This window comes from Phyllostomus discolor, chromosome 3 (genome assembly GCF_004126475.2).
Source record: "Phyllostomus discolor isolate MPI-MPIP mPhyDis1 chromosome 3, mPhyDis1.pri.v3, whole genome shotgun sequence".
Classification (NCBI taxonomy): domain Eukaryota; kingdom Metazoa; phylum Chordata; class Mammalia; order Chiroptera; family Phyllostomidae; genus Phyllostomus; species Phyllostomus discolor.
This window is the reverse complement of record NC_040905.2, coordinates 77,292,482-77,310,672: the sequence shown is the minus strand read 5'-3', so window position 1 is coordinate 77,310,672 and position 18,191 is coordinate 77,292,482. Positions and strand designations below refer to the sequence as shown.

The 18,191-nt window shown below is 36.4% G+C and overlaps 1 protein-coding gene across 5 annotated transcripts in view; it reads left to right on the top strand.

The window, feature by feature from the left end:
* TRIM36 (tripartite motif containing 36) overlaps positions 1 to 15,589 on the top strand; it is a 40,505-nt gene extending 24,916 nt beyond the window's left edge. For all 5 annotated transcript variants that reach the window (XM_036020668.1, XM_036020667.1, XM_036020666.1 and 2 more), the window contains 6 exons: positions 4,053 to 4,148; positions 6,850 to 7,103; positions 7,354 to 7,478; positions 10,308 to 10,598; positions 12,915 to 13,212; positions 14,805 to 15,589. In XM_036020668.1, coding sequence (XP_035876561.1) covers positions 4,053 to 4,148; positions 6,850 to 7,103; positions 7,354 to 7,478; positions 10,308 to 10,598; positions 12,915 to 13,212; positions 14,805 to 15,159 — 1,419 coding nt within the window. In that variant the 3' untranslated portion in view covers positions 15,160 to 15,589. The remainder of the gene's footprint in view (positions 1 to 4,052; positions 4,149 to 6,849; positions 7,104 to 7,353; positions 7,479 to 10,307; positions 10,599 to 12,914; positions 13,213 to 14,804) is intronic.
* Positions 15,590 to 18,191: the final 2,602 nt, after the last annotated feature.

Sequence of the window (18,191 nt, the reverse complement as noted above, 5' to 3'; positions counted from 1 at the left end):
CAGAGCAACACTTAGTTCTAGGGCTAATTTTAACCAAACTGTTGATATAAAAAAGAATCACTCTTCCCAATGCCCAGTGAATTTAGTCTGGCTGGTAGTAAACAGGCACTATTTCCAGTCTTTTGTGAGCTCCTGGAATTGTTCCCTTTAATCCCTTTGGGTGATGCTTTCCCCAGCTTCTGACAGTTTTCTCTCACTGGGATTGATCAGCACTCTCTGAAGAAGTAAGGGGAGCCCTTGTACATCTCTGGAGTTCCTTCTGTACTCTCTGTTCTTAGGAGTCACCCTTTACAAACTCTGGCCTACCTGACTCTGCGTCATCTTTTCAACTCATGGGAGGCTTGGCTCTGTGTGAGTTCATCTTGGTACCTGGCCTTGGCAGCCTTCTCCAGACAGTCACCTGGGGGTAGGAATAGGCTGGTCTTGTTAACCATCTCTCAGAGCTTTTTGTTCATGTCTGGGGTCTTCAGAGTTCTTGCATATTTTCTGATGGCTTTAAAATTTTTTTCCAATGGGAGAGAAAATCTAGTCATTGTTACTCTATTATGCCCTCCAGGGGTGTAGTACCAGTATTTGCTAATTAAATTTAACTTGGACGCCTTTTTTGTTGTGTATTGGTTTGGTCTTATAGCAGTTGTCCAAAAACTTTTTTACCTGGAGTGAAATCTTTGACAATAGTATACACTGAAGTTATTCTTTACATTCTGTTATTTCTCTCTCTATATTTAGACTTTAAAAAAAATAGACTCCATAATGGATTTTCCAACCTCCAAAAATAGAAATCAGATTGCCTTAGAGCTTCTTCCTTTTCACTTGGTTTTAGATTTTTGAGCTGGAAGCTGCATGATATAGGCTATATTATTATGTTCATTTGTTAAAGCAGGAGCCAGGCTCCCTGTCTGTGTCTTTGTTTGACCCGGCTTCTCATGCAGGTAAACTGTTAGAGTATGTGGCCTCTCAGAATTATTACCAACTTGTTTTGTGGATGGTGCCCTTTCAGTTCTGGAAAGTGCTGTATTACTTTTGGGTGAACTGGCCTAAATAGTTAATAACTGAGAGGAGTCGGTCCTGTGACTGTCTTCTGTTAGGTGACACCTGTATTTTTTTTTCTTCCATATAGTCATCTCTCCTGTTAATCTCCAGATAGACAGAAGTATACACATGTAAGCACTTAAAATGCAGTGGCTCCATCTTTTTTATAGCTTGCCTTTGCTCGCTGACTTGCTCTTCCAGAAGAGGGACTGACTCCGAGTTCTTCCCACCTCCCTCCACTGGGAACCCAGTTTGCTCTTCCCTCTGACCACCTAGCACTGCTAAGGCTTTGCATGAAAAGGGAGCCACAGTTGAGTGTTCACTGTTTTTCCATCAGTCTGGCCGCACCTCAAACCCATGCCTCCTCCTACTTTGGGTATCAGTGGATTTTCTAGGATTTTTTTTCAACTTCTTACACAACTGTACAGTTTCTCATTAAGGAGAGTTGGTGGTTAGCACATCTTAATTGTCTACTCTGTAGTTATATTTACAGTAGTTAGTTGACATTTTATGAAGGAATATTTCTTAAGGAAATTTTCCTAGTTCTATTTTCCTTCATTCCTATAAATTTCTAGAAGGGAGTCAAGAATCTTGTTCAGGTACTGTTATTTCATCTGGATTTATGGTTTTAGACAAATGCTTAGAAAGTAGGACCTAGCAAAGAAGAAAATGTAAACATCCCTATAAATAGTACCCATTGAATGAGAAAGTAATGTAGCTGCTGTATTTTAGGGTATGTGAAATTTATCGTGAATAGTATTGCTGTGTTTGCTGACATAATTTGATGCTTGAGTAAAGTGTATTAATATATAACTTTTCTTCTGAACACTTTATTCTGAACATTTCAGACATATAGCAAAGCTGATATCACCTTTAAAATTACATAACTCATGAGCATTAGGGACCATGTGGGTTATATGTTATTCTCCCAGCCTGCTCACATAGAAGGTATTTGGAGAAATTATTGAATGAAATTCTCTTTCTTCCTTTTCCTTTGTTTTGTTGATGCTAATGTTTCTTTGGCTACCTTTGACCCAGGGCCTGATTCCAAGAGGGAGGTAGTGGTTCTCAGACTTCAGTGGGTATTAGAATCGCCTGGAGCACTTGGTAAAACTATGGACGTCAAGTCCTCTCTGACTTCAAAGAGCCCGGGCCTCTGCACACTTTATTAGTTCTCAGAGACTGATGCACACCACACTTGAGAACCTCTGCTCCAGAGCAAAGCTTGTGAGCAATTTTGGGGTCGTTGAGTGGTCAGCCTCTGACCTGTTCCCAGAGAACTGCTGCTCTGATACATCCAAAGGAGCTAAAACTGCTTCCCCTACTAAATGAACTTCTTGAAGGTAGCAGCCATAGTTTTGTTTTAATATTTTACTTTATCTGCAGTTCCTGGTGCTTATACTTTTTGGAGGCCCATGAGTAAGTGGACACTGCTTCTTGGTTAAAATACACCTAGCCTTAATACAGACTGCCTGGGTCTGAGAGGGCAGAGAAGACCAGAGCTGTCTCTGATAAGGCTGTTACTGGCCAAAGACTTTGAGCGTTACAGCTCACTGAGTGACCCCAGTGCTCTTGGACCTCAGACCATATTTCTGAATTCCATCATCTCTTCTTCTCTGGCCTACCTTGTATTTCTACTTTAAGCTGTGTTAGAACCAAGACCTACTTCACTTTAAATGGCCAAATTCTTTTCCTTGCTACTGTAGGTAAAAAGAGTGCCACCATCTGCACCCGATAACTTCTGGTCCTACTTAGTATGGGTTGGACAGGGACATATGGGAGGAACCACAGTGAGGAGGTTCCAGTTCATTTACTGACTGTGAAATTTGTACTCAATGAGCTTTGTAAACTGCTGGGTTAAGACACAGGATTTTCTGTCTCTTCCTGTTCTCAACACCTGGGTTTCTTTCTTGGTCCCATCTTGCCTTTAATCCTCAGAAATCTTATTCCTGTACCTGATGGTTCTTCCTCTGTCTGTCCAGTGAGCCATCAAGAAAACTCACTGTGTCTGACTTCTGGGTGTTCCAAAGAATTAAAAGTGGATCCTGTCAGAGACCTGTCACTTTGATTTCTGTCTGTGCTCTCTCACCCTGTTACATGGTCTGAGTAAAAAAAATAGGAAGGTGAAATATGCACACTAACTTCTCAAATTCCTGAAAGTTGGGTCTCTGTGCCTCTTTTTTTCTTACTCTCTTACTCATGTCTTCATCAGAGACCAAGAAATGCTCAGATCCTATAAATGGTATAGCTATAGTGTTTTCTGAATGTTCTTATTCTTATTTAAATTGAATACATTTGTCTGTTTTAACTTTGTACCATGGTGCTTCAGGATTTTTTGTCTTGTATTGTTTCTTAATATACTTTAGGTACATACATATTATTTTTTTCTAGGATGGAGTGGGGATCTCACCAAAACCTATGATGTCCTATCTGTGATAAACTATACTAATTTCAAAATGGCTACTTTATAAACCAGTTATTCAATAAGCTCTGGAAGCGTAGTGAGCTCTACTTTTTATAAATCTGCATTTGCAGTATTATGTATTATATAATTATTTAATGAATACCCAGGCTGAGATGGGTGTTGGGGATTGCTTTGGAAGGGCCGTTGCTGCTGTGTGTGGTGTGGGTGTGGGCGGGGAATGTGCGTAATGAATTATAAAGACTGGTGGTGGACGCACTTTTGGGACCACTGGTGTTCCCTTTGCTTGGAATAGAAGCCTTAGGAGACAGAGTTGTAGGAGTGGTAAGGGCTATCAAAGATGTACTATTTGTGTATGAGGAATTTTGACTAATTTGAACATTACTACATTGCTCTTTTTTCCAGCCTGCTTCTAATATCTTATATGTACTTGGGTCTCTGCTAAAGGCCAGGAACTATTTATCCTGTGTTAATCACTATAATCATCATAGTCTGTGCATCATAGCCTAAAGAAGTACTGTGTAAAAAAAGAAGATTCTGCAAGAGCTGTGTTAAACTTCTATTTCTGTTTATTTGTGTTACTAATATGTTCCAACAGGAAAAGCTTTCAAAGGATATCGATTACCTTATTGGCAAGGAGAGCCAGGTGAAGAGGCAAATTTCTGAACTAAACTTGTTAATGAAAGAAACAGAGGTAAATGAGAAACTGGTTTGCATTTTCATCTCGATAACTATTTTTTAATTCATAAAATTTTGGGGATAGTATGTGAACTGGGAATACAAAATTAGATTTCACTTGTGCTCTTCTGGGACTAGGAAAACGAATGTGAAATATAAATTATAATGCTGTGTGATTAGTGCTATGACAGAGGTATATGATTAAATAATATTGGAGCACAGAGGAAGGAATGATGAACTTTTTATGTGGCAGTTAATGTCTCTAAAGTAGTAATGTATGGGAAATGACAGCTTTTGCAGTTACCTGTATTTTACAAAAATCAACAGGTCATGTTTGAAAAATGTATTATCTATGGATAGAACCAAATTTATTTAATATTCCAGATGTCCCTAAGTATATATACCTGATTTATGTTCATTAAAAGACATGTATTAGAATGTTCATAGCTGTATTATTTGTAACATCCACAAAGTGGAAACTACCCACATGTTCATCAGTAGTGGAATAAATATAAGCCACAGTGAGTGATCTATAGCTGCGTGCAACAGTGTAGGTAAGTACTGCAATAATATTGAAAGATGTCAGATAAAAGGAGTATATACTATGTGATTCCATTTATGAAAAGTACCAAAACTGGTGAAACTGGACTATATTGTTAGAATTCAGGATAAATGTTGTTGAAGACGGTGAGGATTAGTGCCTCGGAGAGCTGGGGTGGCGTTGGGGGTGCTGGTGATGGTTTTTTATTTCATCTGGGTGCTGGTTACATGGGTGTGTTTGCAAAGATTCATTCATTAATCTCTACACCGACCTACATTTTCCTGTTTGTATATTTCAATAAAAATATAGAAAAATTAATAGCATTTAAAAAATATGGTAAAGAGGACGGGATTGGGTTATTTTAAAATTACAAATATCTTTCACTGATTTAATGCCTGTTTCTTTTGTCTATGTGAAATAAATTGAAGAACCATTAATTCGTGATCACTGTAGAAGTTACAATTCAATATAAAAATATCTTGACTGGTATAAGACTGTTAACTTCTTAAAAATTTTTTCAAAGATGGGTTAAAATTATTGAGAAGTTATGTGAATTAGCACTAAACTGCCAGTATTCCTTTTGTTTTTAATATTCTTTTTCTGATATTTGGTAATTGCACTCACTACCCCTAAGTAAGTGGTTTTTGCATGTAATTTAAAAATGGAATTTTCTTATGTTTTTGTCTGATTGGTATAATTGCCCAACACACAGCAAGTTACCACCTGGGTCCTAGGTTTAATGATCCAGGTTGCTTCAGGGACCGTCTCGTTGGTCGTTTCAGGTTGGTTCTACTCTGCTGGTTCTCAGGCATGCTGCCCTTCAGAAACAGGGCAAGCCAGTACATGTTTTGGAGTTTTTCGTTCAGTAGGTTGAAAACCGAGGAACTCAGGCATTAAGTATTCATGTAGACACTGATGCCATGGGATCCTGGAGAAGTCATTTAGTTTCTTTTTGTACCTTTTACCTAAGCAGCATTTGTAGCTTCATCAGAAAGGATTTTCGACACTAGAGAATTTGTCTCTATTCTTGACTTTTACTTAGTGATGATTGTGATACTGTTTTTTTTTTAATCTATAATTATACTTAGCTGGAGAAAATATCCACTTTGCCTGCATATAATGATATTTCTGGTTTAATGTCTTAATAGGTCAGTGAAATACTACCCAAATGTCACCACCCTCCATCTTCTCCCATCACGCCCATTAAAAATAATTTGGCTGTTGGTGTTAGGAAGCACAGAAGGGAATCTGGAAAAATTTTTCTCTCATTACAATAAATATTGCCCAGCAGTCATTGGCAAATGCACAATGTACTTCTGTAATATACTGTCAGCTTTTAAGAATATTCTTGGAGACTTTTTCCTGTTGGCTGCTGCTGAAGGCCTGTTATGATGAGTGCTTAGGAGAGCTGCTGTGGTCTTATTTTCAAAATCAGGTTGACCTCTGATTTTATTGACATGAAAATGTTTACTACACTTGTAGTGCTTACTACAGATAGGATCTTTTTTTCACAAAGTGGAGGAATACTTATGTTGTACAGTGAAAATAATGTTTATTAAGGCTATGTGACATTGTGGTGAGCATTTTATGTAAATAAATCTTTTTCTGTCTTCAAAAAATAAACCTATTTCCAGTTTTCAAAAGAGAAAAACTCAAGCATAAAAAATTTAACTAATTTGCATAAAGCCACATAGGCTTTAATTACCATTAACTGATACTAATTTGAAGAATTGCATTTTTGTATCTTAGCAAAGATTGTCCCTTTTACTGAGTTCCATGGCACTGTTTGACTTTTTGAAGAAACCGGGATAGGGTAGAAATGGTAAAAAAAGAAAATTACTTTAATTAGAAGTGAATTATTATCTCCAGAATTGTCTTTTCCCATGTCTTTAGTTAAATCAGTTAATTTATGCCTCAATTTTCTTTGTATACGAATTGAAGGTTATTTTCTTATTTTAAATATATTGTTTATTGTTGAACTTTGGTGATTAAGTTTCAGGAAGGTACAATACTATAAAACTACAATGTATGTCTAAATAAAGGTTACTAATCATTTCTTGATGCCAAATTTCAGAATCAGACACAATTTGTTTTCTTTATAATGTTTGAGTTTGTTTTATTGAATTTGGTTATTTTGTGAGAAGACATTAGTAATGCTTTGCTTGTTTTATAATAGTGCAATGGAGAGAGGGCTAAAGAAGAAGCAATTACACATTTTGAAAAGCTCTTTGAAATTCTAGAAGAGAGGAAATCATGTGTTCTGAAAGCAATCGATGCTTCAAAGAAACTCAGATTAGACAAATTTCAGACTCAAATGGAAGAGTATCAGGGGCTTCTAGAGAACAATGGACTTGTGGGATATGCTCAAGAAGTGCTTAAGGAGACAGATCAGTCTTGCTTCGTGCAGACAGCCAAACAACTCCACCTCAGGTATTTCCTTTTAACCTAGAATCTCCTTAGTAGTGTCATTAAATGACACTTAATGAGTGGTTTAAATGAGTGGTTTACCCACTCATTTAATGAGTGGTTTGTTCGCAATGAAGTTAGTTGTTTTGTGAAACACCTCTTGTTTCACTGTTAATGCTGAGTGGTTTTCATTTGTCAATCACATCGAAGACACTTGTCTAATTTGCCTTTTTATCAAATCACTGTTATGTAAAATATATTTATTTCAATATAGAATCCAGAAAGCTACGGAATCTTTGAAAAGCTTTAGACCTGCGGCTCAGACTTCTTTTGAAGACTACGTTGTTGATACATCTAAACAAACAGAGGTTCTTGGAGAATTGTCCTTCTTCTCTAGTGGTGAGTTTTAATCAAGGCAAAATCACACTCATTTAGTCTGAGTTTGCATTGCGTAGAAAAAACACAAATTCTCTTCAATTGAACATTATGAAGCAGAATCTCAATTGCCTAGAACCATAGTATCTTAAAAATTGTATTTATATTTTTAAAACTTATTTTGTACACAAAACTAGTGTATTGCTTTGTGTTTTTAAACATTAGGTAAATGGCATTGAATTGTATGTTTCCTTTTTGTGAGTTCCTTTTTGAAAAAATTAACATAAATATTTGATCATGTACAAAGTTCTGTTTTAAAGCTATGTTTTAACTTTATATTATTTCATTATATAAATAATTTCTCAGCTGAGAGACAGTTGTTTCTGTTTTGTCTCACATTTTAAACAATGCTGTGTCGAACATCTTCTACAGTGATTGTATGTGTATGTGAGTTTCTCTAGGGCAGAAACCTGGCTGTAGCCAGGCTCAGAGTGACTCAGATGATTAACTGTTTATCTTGCTATATGAGCTTCCTAGGGCTACCAAAATAAATGATCTACAGTGGGTGCCTTAACAGAAATTAATTTTCTTACAATTCTGGAGGCTAGCAGTCTGAGATCAAGGTGCTGGCAGGGTTGGTTTCTTCTGACATCTCCTTGTTGGGCTTGCAGATGGTCATTTTCCTGTGTCTTCACTTGGTCTTCTCTGTACATCTGTGTCCAAATTTTTTATCAGGACACCAGTCATTTTAGTCATATTGGATTAGAGCCCACTGTAGTGACCTCATTTTAACTTAATTACCTTTTTAAAGACCCTCTCTCCAATAAAGTCATACTCTGAGGTTCTATGGGTCAGAACGTCACATGAATTTTTTTTGTGGGGGGCAGGCACAGTTCAGCCGATAAGACTTGTTTACGTTTGTGTTTTGCTGCTCCCCAGCAGGGACTTCTTCCTTTCCTCTTTTTTCCTGACCTTTCCATCCCCCTTAGATTTCTCTTCTAGTGATGGTGAGCAATTTCGGTCCTTAGAAGGGCGTACTTTTAGTCTAATTACTATACAGGTGTACATGTATAGATCTGTATATTCAATCGAAGAAAATTTGTCTTTTTAAAAGTTAAAAATGCTGAAGGAGTATTACTGTGCCTACCTTTCTTTTCCAATGTATTCCTGAATCTCCTTTCAGTTATGTACTTATCTTGTGTATTATGACTGTCTTTCTTTTCTAGATAGATATTTGTTACTCTTTCAAATGCTGATTCTACTTCATACCCTGTACTCCCTGTTTTTCCAAAAGGTATTGGTTTTCATATACGCTAGTTTACTTTGTAGTACAAGGTCCTTCCTCCCCTGGGGATCCCAAAACAGTCTTTGGAAAGATGCGGTGGAGGCCCAGTAATCTTGGATTACCCAGTGTGTAGCAGTGGAAAGTCAGCTGCCAACTTCTGACTGATGGGCGTCTCCTCCTTTTTTCCTGCATGCATATTTTTTTAGTGAGTTTTGTTTCAGAAAATAGAAGGGATGTCTGGTGGGTCGTACTAGTAATGTTCTTTTGTAACTAGTGTTTTCTTTCTTTTCACTTTAGGGTGTATTTTGGATGACTTTCTAGATCTCATTATGGTTGCATAAATGCACTGTACCCAGACATGCTTATACGTTGCTGCATAGAGCTGGGGGATAAGAAAAAAAGGGGGACTCCTACTTTTCCATTTCATGTACTTCTCTGTGATTTGATAAAAATGTGTTTGTTTGTGTGTGTGTGTATAACTTTTATAGCTTATTCTGACCATATGACCCAAATAGTTAAACTTACTGGAATTTATTCTGTGGAAAGGATTATGGGTATGCACAAAGATTTAGCTGTAATATATTTTAACCATTTAACAGAAGCATGTTTCTGAAGACAGTTAATGCCAGTACATCCATTCAGTGGAATACCACTGCAAGAAAAATACTGGCAGGATCTACACAAAGTCATTATCTTTCAGTTACTTATCTTTGCATGTTTTATGTACTCTCTAATTTTCTTATAAAAACCATGTTTCGACCAAGAAAAATTTATTTAAATTGCTTTGCAACTAACTCTAGGAAGAAGATATGAAAGAAAATTGTGTAATGTTTCAGTGAAGTTTTTTGCTATATTCACCAAACTTGGATTTAAAAATATTTATTCAAATAATTGTTTATAGGAAGACACAGATTATCATTTTAAAGTTAAGGGTTGTTAATCAATAGGTGGAAATTGATGGCATACAATTAAAATTTTTACTTATTATGTTGCAGAATTTGAGTCTTTCAAGTTTTGCCTTATTTTTCATTCTTTCTTTTTTCAGTTATAAACATAAACATGCCTTTTTAGTCTCTGTTTTATTGTCTTTTTAAATTTTATGGTAAGAACACTTACCATGAGAATGTATCCTTGGAGCAGATTTCCAGTGCAGCACAGTGGTTGGTGAGGCCAGTGCTGTACTTCAGGTCTTGAGAGCTTATTCATCTGCTTAACTGGAACTTCATGGCTATTGATTAAAAGCTGCCCATTTATCCCTTCCCCCAGCCCCTGGTAACCAGCATTCCAGCCTTTGACTTTATGAACTTGACTGTTTCAGAGACCTCGATCATGCCGTCAGTATCCGTCTTTCTATGTCGGGCCCATTTCACTTGGCCCCTCTGCAGTGTCCATTCCTGTTGTCGCATATGCAGGAATCGTTCTTTTTCTCACACACAGAATTATAAATTTAGAAAATTGGACAGTACAGAAATGATTTAAGTATTGTCAATACATCATTTTCATTAAGGAAAAACATAGGTTCTTTAATGATATTCTAACATTGTTTTCTATGTCATAATTTTTTTCAGGAGTAGATGTGCCAGAGATCAATGAGGAACAGAGCAAAGCTTATAACAAAGCTTTGATAAATTGGCACCATCCGGAAAAGGATAGAGCTGATAGCTATGTCCTCGAGTATCGGAAGATTAATAGAGATGAAGAAATGTTGTCTTGGAATGAGATAGAAGTTTGTGGCACAAGTAAAGTTATTTCAGAACTTGAGAGTAACTGTAAATATGCTTTCAGAGTAAGAGCCTACAAGGGTTCAGTGTGCAGTCCTTGCAGCAGAGAACTGATTCTTCATACTCCTCCAGCTCCAGGTACTGTGACCGCAGGGAATAACAACAGCATGGAGTTGGAACATGTTGTCGCTGTCTGTGGAGACCAGCAGTGATTTAGAAATGGACTGATTACGTGAATTTTGCCATGTAGGCTGAGGAGAGCATTAGATTCTTGACTGATACCAAATAAAGAGAAACATGAAAGGAAGACATCTGAGGGGGCAGGGCTGTTAATTTGGGATTAAAATAGCATAAAGGCTACCTTATAAGTTTTAAATAGTATAAGTCTATGTTTTTTATTAGTTTATAGAAATCTCTGGAACATGGAGTCTAGATGGATAGTTAAAGATTTGTTGGTATAATGTGAAATAGAATTTTGATTACACTGACTTAGACTTGTCTGCATTTTCTAGTGCAGTGGTTTCCAGCACATGCGGATGTGTTAGAACCAGACGTATGGCTCTCTTTCCGTGTTAGAACTCCTCCTGCCCAGCTACCTCCCCTCACCCTTTCAAGTTAAAACCCACTGATACTGCTTATAGAGTGTCTGTGGATTGTTGTAGAATGGGAGCGATTTACAGTTCGGCTGACGTTCACGACAACATCCGCGTGGACGAGACACTTAGACCAGGTTGGGCTTGTTGTGGTTCACAGGAAAACGTTTTCCCTGTCAGTCATTGCCTTGGAGATTCTGTCAGCTGGTCTTGGGACTGCGTTGCCCCTGCCCATTTTCAGTGGCTCCTGTATGCATATTTTGTGCAGTCTGTCCTCCTCTTTTTGTGCAGAGTGTACATGTCCACTATTTATTTTCCATACACATTGTGGCAAATTAAAAAAAAAATAGGATGCAAATAAGTAGGGTTGGTTAAAATTAGTTTTCCTGAATCCTAATAAAATCCAATAGAGAGTTTTAGGATGGATTTGCAGGAACTAAATAAGTATTTTATAGTTCATGCAGCTTCAGCTGTCTTTTCCAGTCTCTGGCTGAAAGTAGGAAACCTGAGATAGCTGCTGTTTCAGTAACAGAGTGGAGGTGAAGGCAGAAAGGAAGTGTTAAAAGTTGTCTTCCTTTTCTCTGAGAGAAGCCATTGTGAATAGGGTGCCCATCTAAACTTATTTTGCAAACTGTAGGCTTTCAAGGTTGAAAAGGAAGCGTGACTTACCGTGTTGGGACAGTAAGCATTGCCAGGAAGAGTGGTCAGCTGCACATGGAGAATGGTTTTCGCTAGAAGACAGTTTCGGAAAATGTGGCATAATCAAGTTAAAATTTACCATTTTAACAATTTTTAAAATGGTTTAAAATTTGTTTCAATTATAGCTGACAACATCATTCTATTAGTTTTGTGGGTACACCCCAGCAGTGCACAGTCAGCAGCAGCCTCAGGTGCACCAACAGTGTTGTGCAGCTGCCACCACTCACATCTCCAGAATTTTTCGGTTTTTTCCAGACTGAAACTCTGTGGCCATTAAACAAGTGACTGCTGTTCTCCCTCCCAGCAGAGCCTGGTCATCTCTCTTCTGCTTTTTGCCTCTGTGAATTTGCCCATTCTAGGTATCTCACATAAGTGGATTCATATAATCCTTTGTGACTGGCTGATTTCAAGGTTCATCTGTGTTGTAGCATGTATCAGAATTTTCTTCCTTTTGTAGGCTGAATAATATTCCATTGCATTTGTATATACCACATTGTCTTGATCCATTCATTTGTTGGTGGACATCTGGATCGTCCCCAGGTTTTGGGCTGGCTGTCAGGGCTATGTTAATGGATTTGAGTTGATAGAGACTTATGAAAAGTGGTGTTATCTCCATTCTCTAGTTGAGGAAATTAAAGTTTTGGTTAGACTGTAATGAAATGCTTGAGGAGAGATTCACACCCATGTTTTTCTGAACAGAAAGCCTGTGCTTTCTTTTTTCACACTGCACCACTGTCATGTCTGCCATATTGAAGAATAAGGAAAAGATGTTATTAAAATTGCTGCTATTTTTCAAATTTATAAAATTTGTAATTAATATCTAAGAAAATATGAAAATGTTTACCCCTTTATTTTAAGGGTAAAAGACAGATACAGTAGTATGAAATACTTAGGATAGACTTGCTCTATCTATTCCAAGGAACCACATTCATACATTTTCTCATATTTAAAATATTTTCTTCTGCCTTTGAGGTTTCTTAAGATTTTCAGGTATGGAGAATTTGCTGGAAGTTATTTCTAAGTTGGGGTTTTGGTTTGTCATGGTTTGGTCTAGAGTAGTATGGTACATCTTACCTCTTTTCAGTAATATCTATTGGAAAAACCATAAATTACAAAACTGCTAATAAATATTTCTCAGGCTAATTTTAAGTTTTATTTATAGTTTTCAGTTTCCTCTTTGATGAAAAATGTGGCTACAATAATGAACACCTCTCACTGAACTTGAAGAGAGACCGTGTAGAGAGTAGAGCTGGATTTAATCTTCTGCTTGCTGCGGAACGAATCCAAGTGGGTTGTTACACAAGTTTAGACTACATCATTGGAGATGTTGGAATTACAAAAGGGAAGCACTTTTGGGCCTTTCGTGTGGAACCGTATTCATACCTGGTAAAAGCGGGAGTTGCTTCCAGTGATAAACTACAAGAATGGCTCCGTTCTCCCCGGGATGCAGTTAGTCCAAGGTACATGTTTTTATTGATCGAGAACTATAATTCTTTTAAAAGTAAACATGCTTACTTAGCAAGGTTAGGTTGAAAATAGATCTGGATTTACCTATTACATTTTCAGTACATTTCTTAGATTCAGGAGTTGGGCTGTGTTTATGCAGTTGGCTAAGAAAATGAGTCAGGTTTCTTTATTCACACAGGGAAATAATGGGATTTAGTGATTAATGTATAATGCCATGAGTAAATAAGTCTGTTTTGGATACCTCTTGATTATGCTATAGCTTTGCAGTTTTAAATTTTGAAAGTCTTAACACTTACCTTAATTCTGTGATAAGAATCACCCACCTGTATGTATAGTGAAGTGTCTCTAATTGCCACACTTCGCAATTGATACATGTTGTTCTTTTGTTTGGGACACAGTATCTTTAAACATCCCATCAGTACTTTACAAAGTTAGGTCATGGCAGACATGTTTCTACAGCAAAGAATTTCAATTTGTTAACAGATTGACTATTCAGTGGAGATTGGTTTAATTTTTGTAGATGGTGTAAGGTGAACTAGCTCAGACAAATAATGTTTGACCACTTACATGAACAGAATCTCAGGTTAATCTGAGTGATAGGAAAAATTTTTACACAAAGATGGGAAATTGATATAACAATGAAAATTGTATTAGAGACATGGTTAATTAAACATAATGGCATGTACACTTGATAGAATGTTAGTATTAGTATTAATCATATTTAAAAAGTATGTAACATGAGGAATGTTAGTACAAAAGACTAAAATGGTTGATGTCATATGATCACAAATATATAAAAAGAAACTGCATAGAAAAAAATGGAAGGAACTTGATGTCAAAATTTTCAATAAGCTGCTACTGCTTTATGTTACAGGGAAAAAACTCTTCATAATGCTTGCTCACATTATAGATCCATGTAGAAATCTCAGTTGGGAAATAGAGTTATTTGGAAGAGAATGAAACATGCTTTTTTCTTCTATATTATTATGTAGTGCCTACTTGTTATTTTTAATCCTCACCCAAGGATATATTTATTGATTTTAGACATTGGAGGTGGGAGAGAGAGACAGAGAGAGAAACATTGATTAGTTGCCTCCCATATGTGCCCCAACCAGGGATCGAACCTACAACCCTTTGGTGTATAGGACGATGCTTCAACCAACTGAGCCACCTGGCCAGGGCTGTTTATTTAGTTTGTAATTCCTTGGATCAGGGCACACATCTTGGTTTTGTATTTCCTTACATATGGTTATACACTGCAAGTATTAAATCTTTGACAGGTCCTTCAGTCCTTGTCCTCCTGCCTTATTTTTGATAGGCCAGAGTTATTTTTTAGGGTTTCATCTGTGTATATATTTATGTAAAAGTGGGTGATGTTTTAAGACAGAATTTGGGTCAAGTGTGTTGGTATAATTCTGAATGGCAATGTGTAATCCTTATGGTTTTATTTTAATAGAAAGTTTTTGCTATATAATTTATTTTAATTTTAAATCAGTGTGTATTGTCTTGTAAAATGTTTCAAAGATACTCGAAGGCCTGTGGATAATGCTACAGATAAGATTCTACTTTGTGTGTTTTGTTTTAGATATGAGCAAGACAGTGGGCATGACAGTGGAAGTGAAGATGCCTCTTTTGATTCTTCACAACCCTTTACATTAGTTACTATAGGCATGAAGAAATTTTTTATACCCAAGTCACCTACTTCTTCTAATGAACCTGAAAATAGAGTTCTTCCCATGCCAACAAGTATAGGGATTTTCCTCGACTACGATAAAGGCAAAGTGAGTTTCTATGACATGGATCACATGAAATGCCTTTACGAGCGCCAAGTGGACTGTTCGCATACGATGTATCCAGCGTTTGCGTTGATGGGCAGTGGAGGAATTCAACTTGAAGAACTCATCACAGCAAAATATCTAGAATACCAAGAGGACATGTAGTTTAAGCATCTGATGTGACTTAGAATGAAAAATGTAAGCAAAATAATGCCTTGGTGTTAACCTTCGTAACTAATTACATATCATCTAAGTATTCTGTCGCCACACTTGTCTTCTGTGTGTTTCTTCTTCAAAGACGGAAAACCTAAACAGCCTTACCTCTCCCGTGTCGCTTTTCTTTCTGCCTTTCACAAATAGTTAACACGGTCGTGTCTTCCTTTTTTATGAGCAGGAAACCTAATTTATTTATATTAGCTGGTGTTGCTGATACTTACATGCCTGTTGTTGCGGGAATGCAGACAAATGTATTTATTAAGTTTTTGTGTTTGGTTTTTCATTTTTATATCATGTTTATGTCCTAAGATGTTTTATAAATGCCTTATGGATAGAAATTAGTACCAAGCATTGTGTCTTGTATTTGTTTTTGAAAGGACAAGAAAGGTATAGATAAGGAAAAAGACCATAAAAATGGTAATATATTTAAATGGAAAATTATGTATTTTGAGATGTGTAACAAATATTAAGAATATATTGCCTGGAAAATGAGCACTGCTGTTCTTCTTCTCCTTTTTTTTTTTAAGACAGACTGTATTCTTGAAGACATTTAAAAGCATTTTCTTAGCTGTGATGTCCCTTCTTGCAGGAAACACAAAGTTAGTGGTAGATACATTAAGCTCTTCATTTTATATAATTTTTTCAGAAAAACTTGTCTTTAGGTTTTCTTAGTTGTGTTATGAAAATATTTGCACTTAATTGTTTTTCATAAATGTTAATGAAGATACATTGATATTTGTCATTTGTTGTTTTTATCCCCTCTTCAGATCTTCATTTTTTTTTAACATATATTACGTATCTGATTTTCTGGTTTATGTTTACATTTTTAAAAAGTTCATGATCTATTTTTAGTGTAATTAAATATATTATAAAATGTGGAATGACTAACTGGTCAGCTGTGTGGCATTTTCTGTGGCTCATTGATTGGTAATGAGCATTGGAAATAATAACCAAGTAAAAAGTACAAATTTAATTATTGAAGAGTAACAACTAAAATCATAATTACTGTGTATCTTAATGTAAAGAATTACTTTATCTAAATTTTATGTTCATTTTTGAGACATGTTTTTTCTTAGGTTGTTTTTAGACTGGTTGGTTGTTTGAAGGTAAAATGTTAGAAACTAGACTTACACATTTTAGCCTTCATCATTTGGGAATACTTTTGACATGTTGAAAGACTAACAAAACACTCTTAGGCCTTTTTTTTTTCACTATATATTTTTCATAGAAATCTCTTATTCAGGTTGGTAGCACAAAATTAGTCCCCTACCCTGCACCACATGCACACAACCAAAATAGAAAATGCCGTGGAGAATTTCAGTGTGGTGTAGGCTTGGTTACTGCCCACCGGTGAATAGCACTTTATGACATGGGCTAAACTAAACAGAAACGCAGTGTTACGTGGATTGTGGTGCAGTAAAACTGCTGAAGTCACATGTGAAAAAAAGTTTGATAGTCTCAAGCCTGGGTAAGCACATACTATGTAGACAGTTTAAATATAAGGCTTTAGTAGGAATAGGAAAGCTGTTTAAAACATTGTATAGTTGTATATAAATCATTTTTGACGTCTTTCATTTTTAATAAAAGTTAGAATTAAGTCAAGTGTAATCATTGGAATCTTCATTGCAGGAATTCTTAGTATGTCTATATGGAAAATGGAAGCAAATTATTCATAGAAAGATGTTTAGCTGAATATTTTAACTTAGAGCTAATTTTTATATAAAGTTATTTTGGGCATTTAATTATTAGCTTTAATTCTTATGGAGGTGATCATTAGGAAAGCTTAGCATGAAACTAATTTACTCCAATTAATGCATCAATTTGTCTAATTTTTCTGATTCATAATAGATTCTGATTAGATGAGTGGCACTTTAGTTCACATTATAACGTTGGGTTATGGGGCTCTCTGATCATTGTGGTTCGTTGTGGATCATGGTGAAGTACTATTAATGCGTGACGGGTCTTCATTTAAAAAGATAAATAAAGGAGATTCAGAGCTATCGGTAGGATACTGTGTAATAACTTCTCACATTTACTGTTGCTTTTCTTGAAAGTAGTAAGAGCCAGAGCTGTCTCCAGGGATTGAACACAATCTGGTCCTGTTAAATCTTTTGCCTTAGCCCATCATCTGATTTGGCTTTGAGAGTGTGTGCCATGTGGAAATATAATCAATTGTACTGGTACAGAAAACAATTGAGAACTAGTGTTTGAGGCAAGAATACTCTTAAGAAGTTATAGTCTACCACATAAATTTGCATTCATTTTAAAGGTGTTGGAATAACATCCTGAGACTTGAGGTTTTTCTTGGGACTCTTTTGCTTTAATAAATAAACCTGAAGGAATTCAAGTTTTTAAAGTTTGATTTGAAACTACTTCATTTCACAAAAAGATTTTAACTCTTGCTATTTAAGTCACTGAGCTGTGAATTAAGTATAAAGTGAACAAATCAGTCTAGCTAGGTTCCTGTTTTTAGGTGCTTAATTTCAAAGGAGAGATGATAAAAACTGAAGAGACCAAAGAGCATGTGAGGTGGGAACTACCGTTAGATTTGGTGATCAGGGAAGCCCCTCTGAGGGGATGATGCAGTTTCAACACCTGAGTACAATAGACTGAATATAAATGCACAAAGGCTTTGAGATAGTAAATTGGTGAGAGTTCTGGCAGGACAGAGAATTCACCATGGATTTGTCAGCTAAAAAGAAGTTAATGAAAGGATTGCTTAGAGATAAGGGCAACCTAGGAGGAAGAAACAAGCAATGGTAAGCTGTGGAGAGACTAGCCACAGCCCGAAGCTGTTACTGCCATTAGAGCACTGAGGACAAAGGGAAAGAGTGGCTAGACCTCAGGGAGAGTGAGAACATTAAGAACAGGTGGCTTGGTGATGATGAACTCCTTTAGCTTTACATTGTCTGGGAAGCACTTTATCTGCCCTTCCATTCTAAATGATAGCTTTGCTGGATAGAGTAACCTTGGTTGTAAGC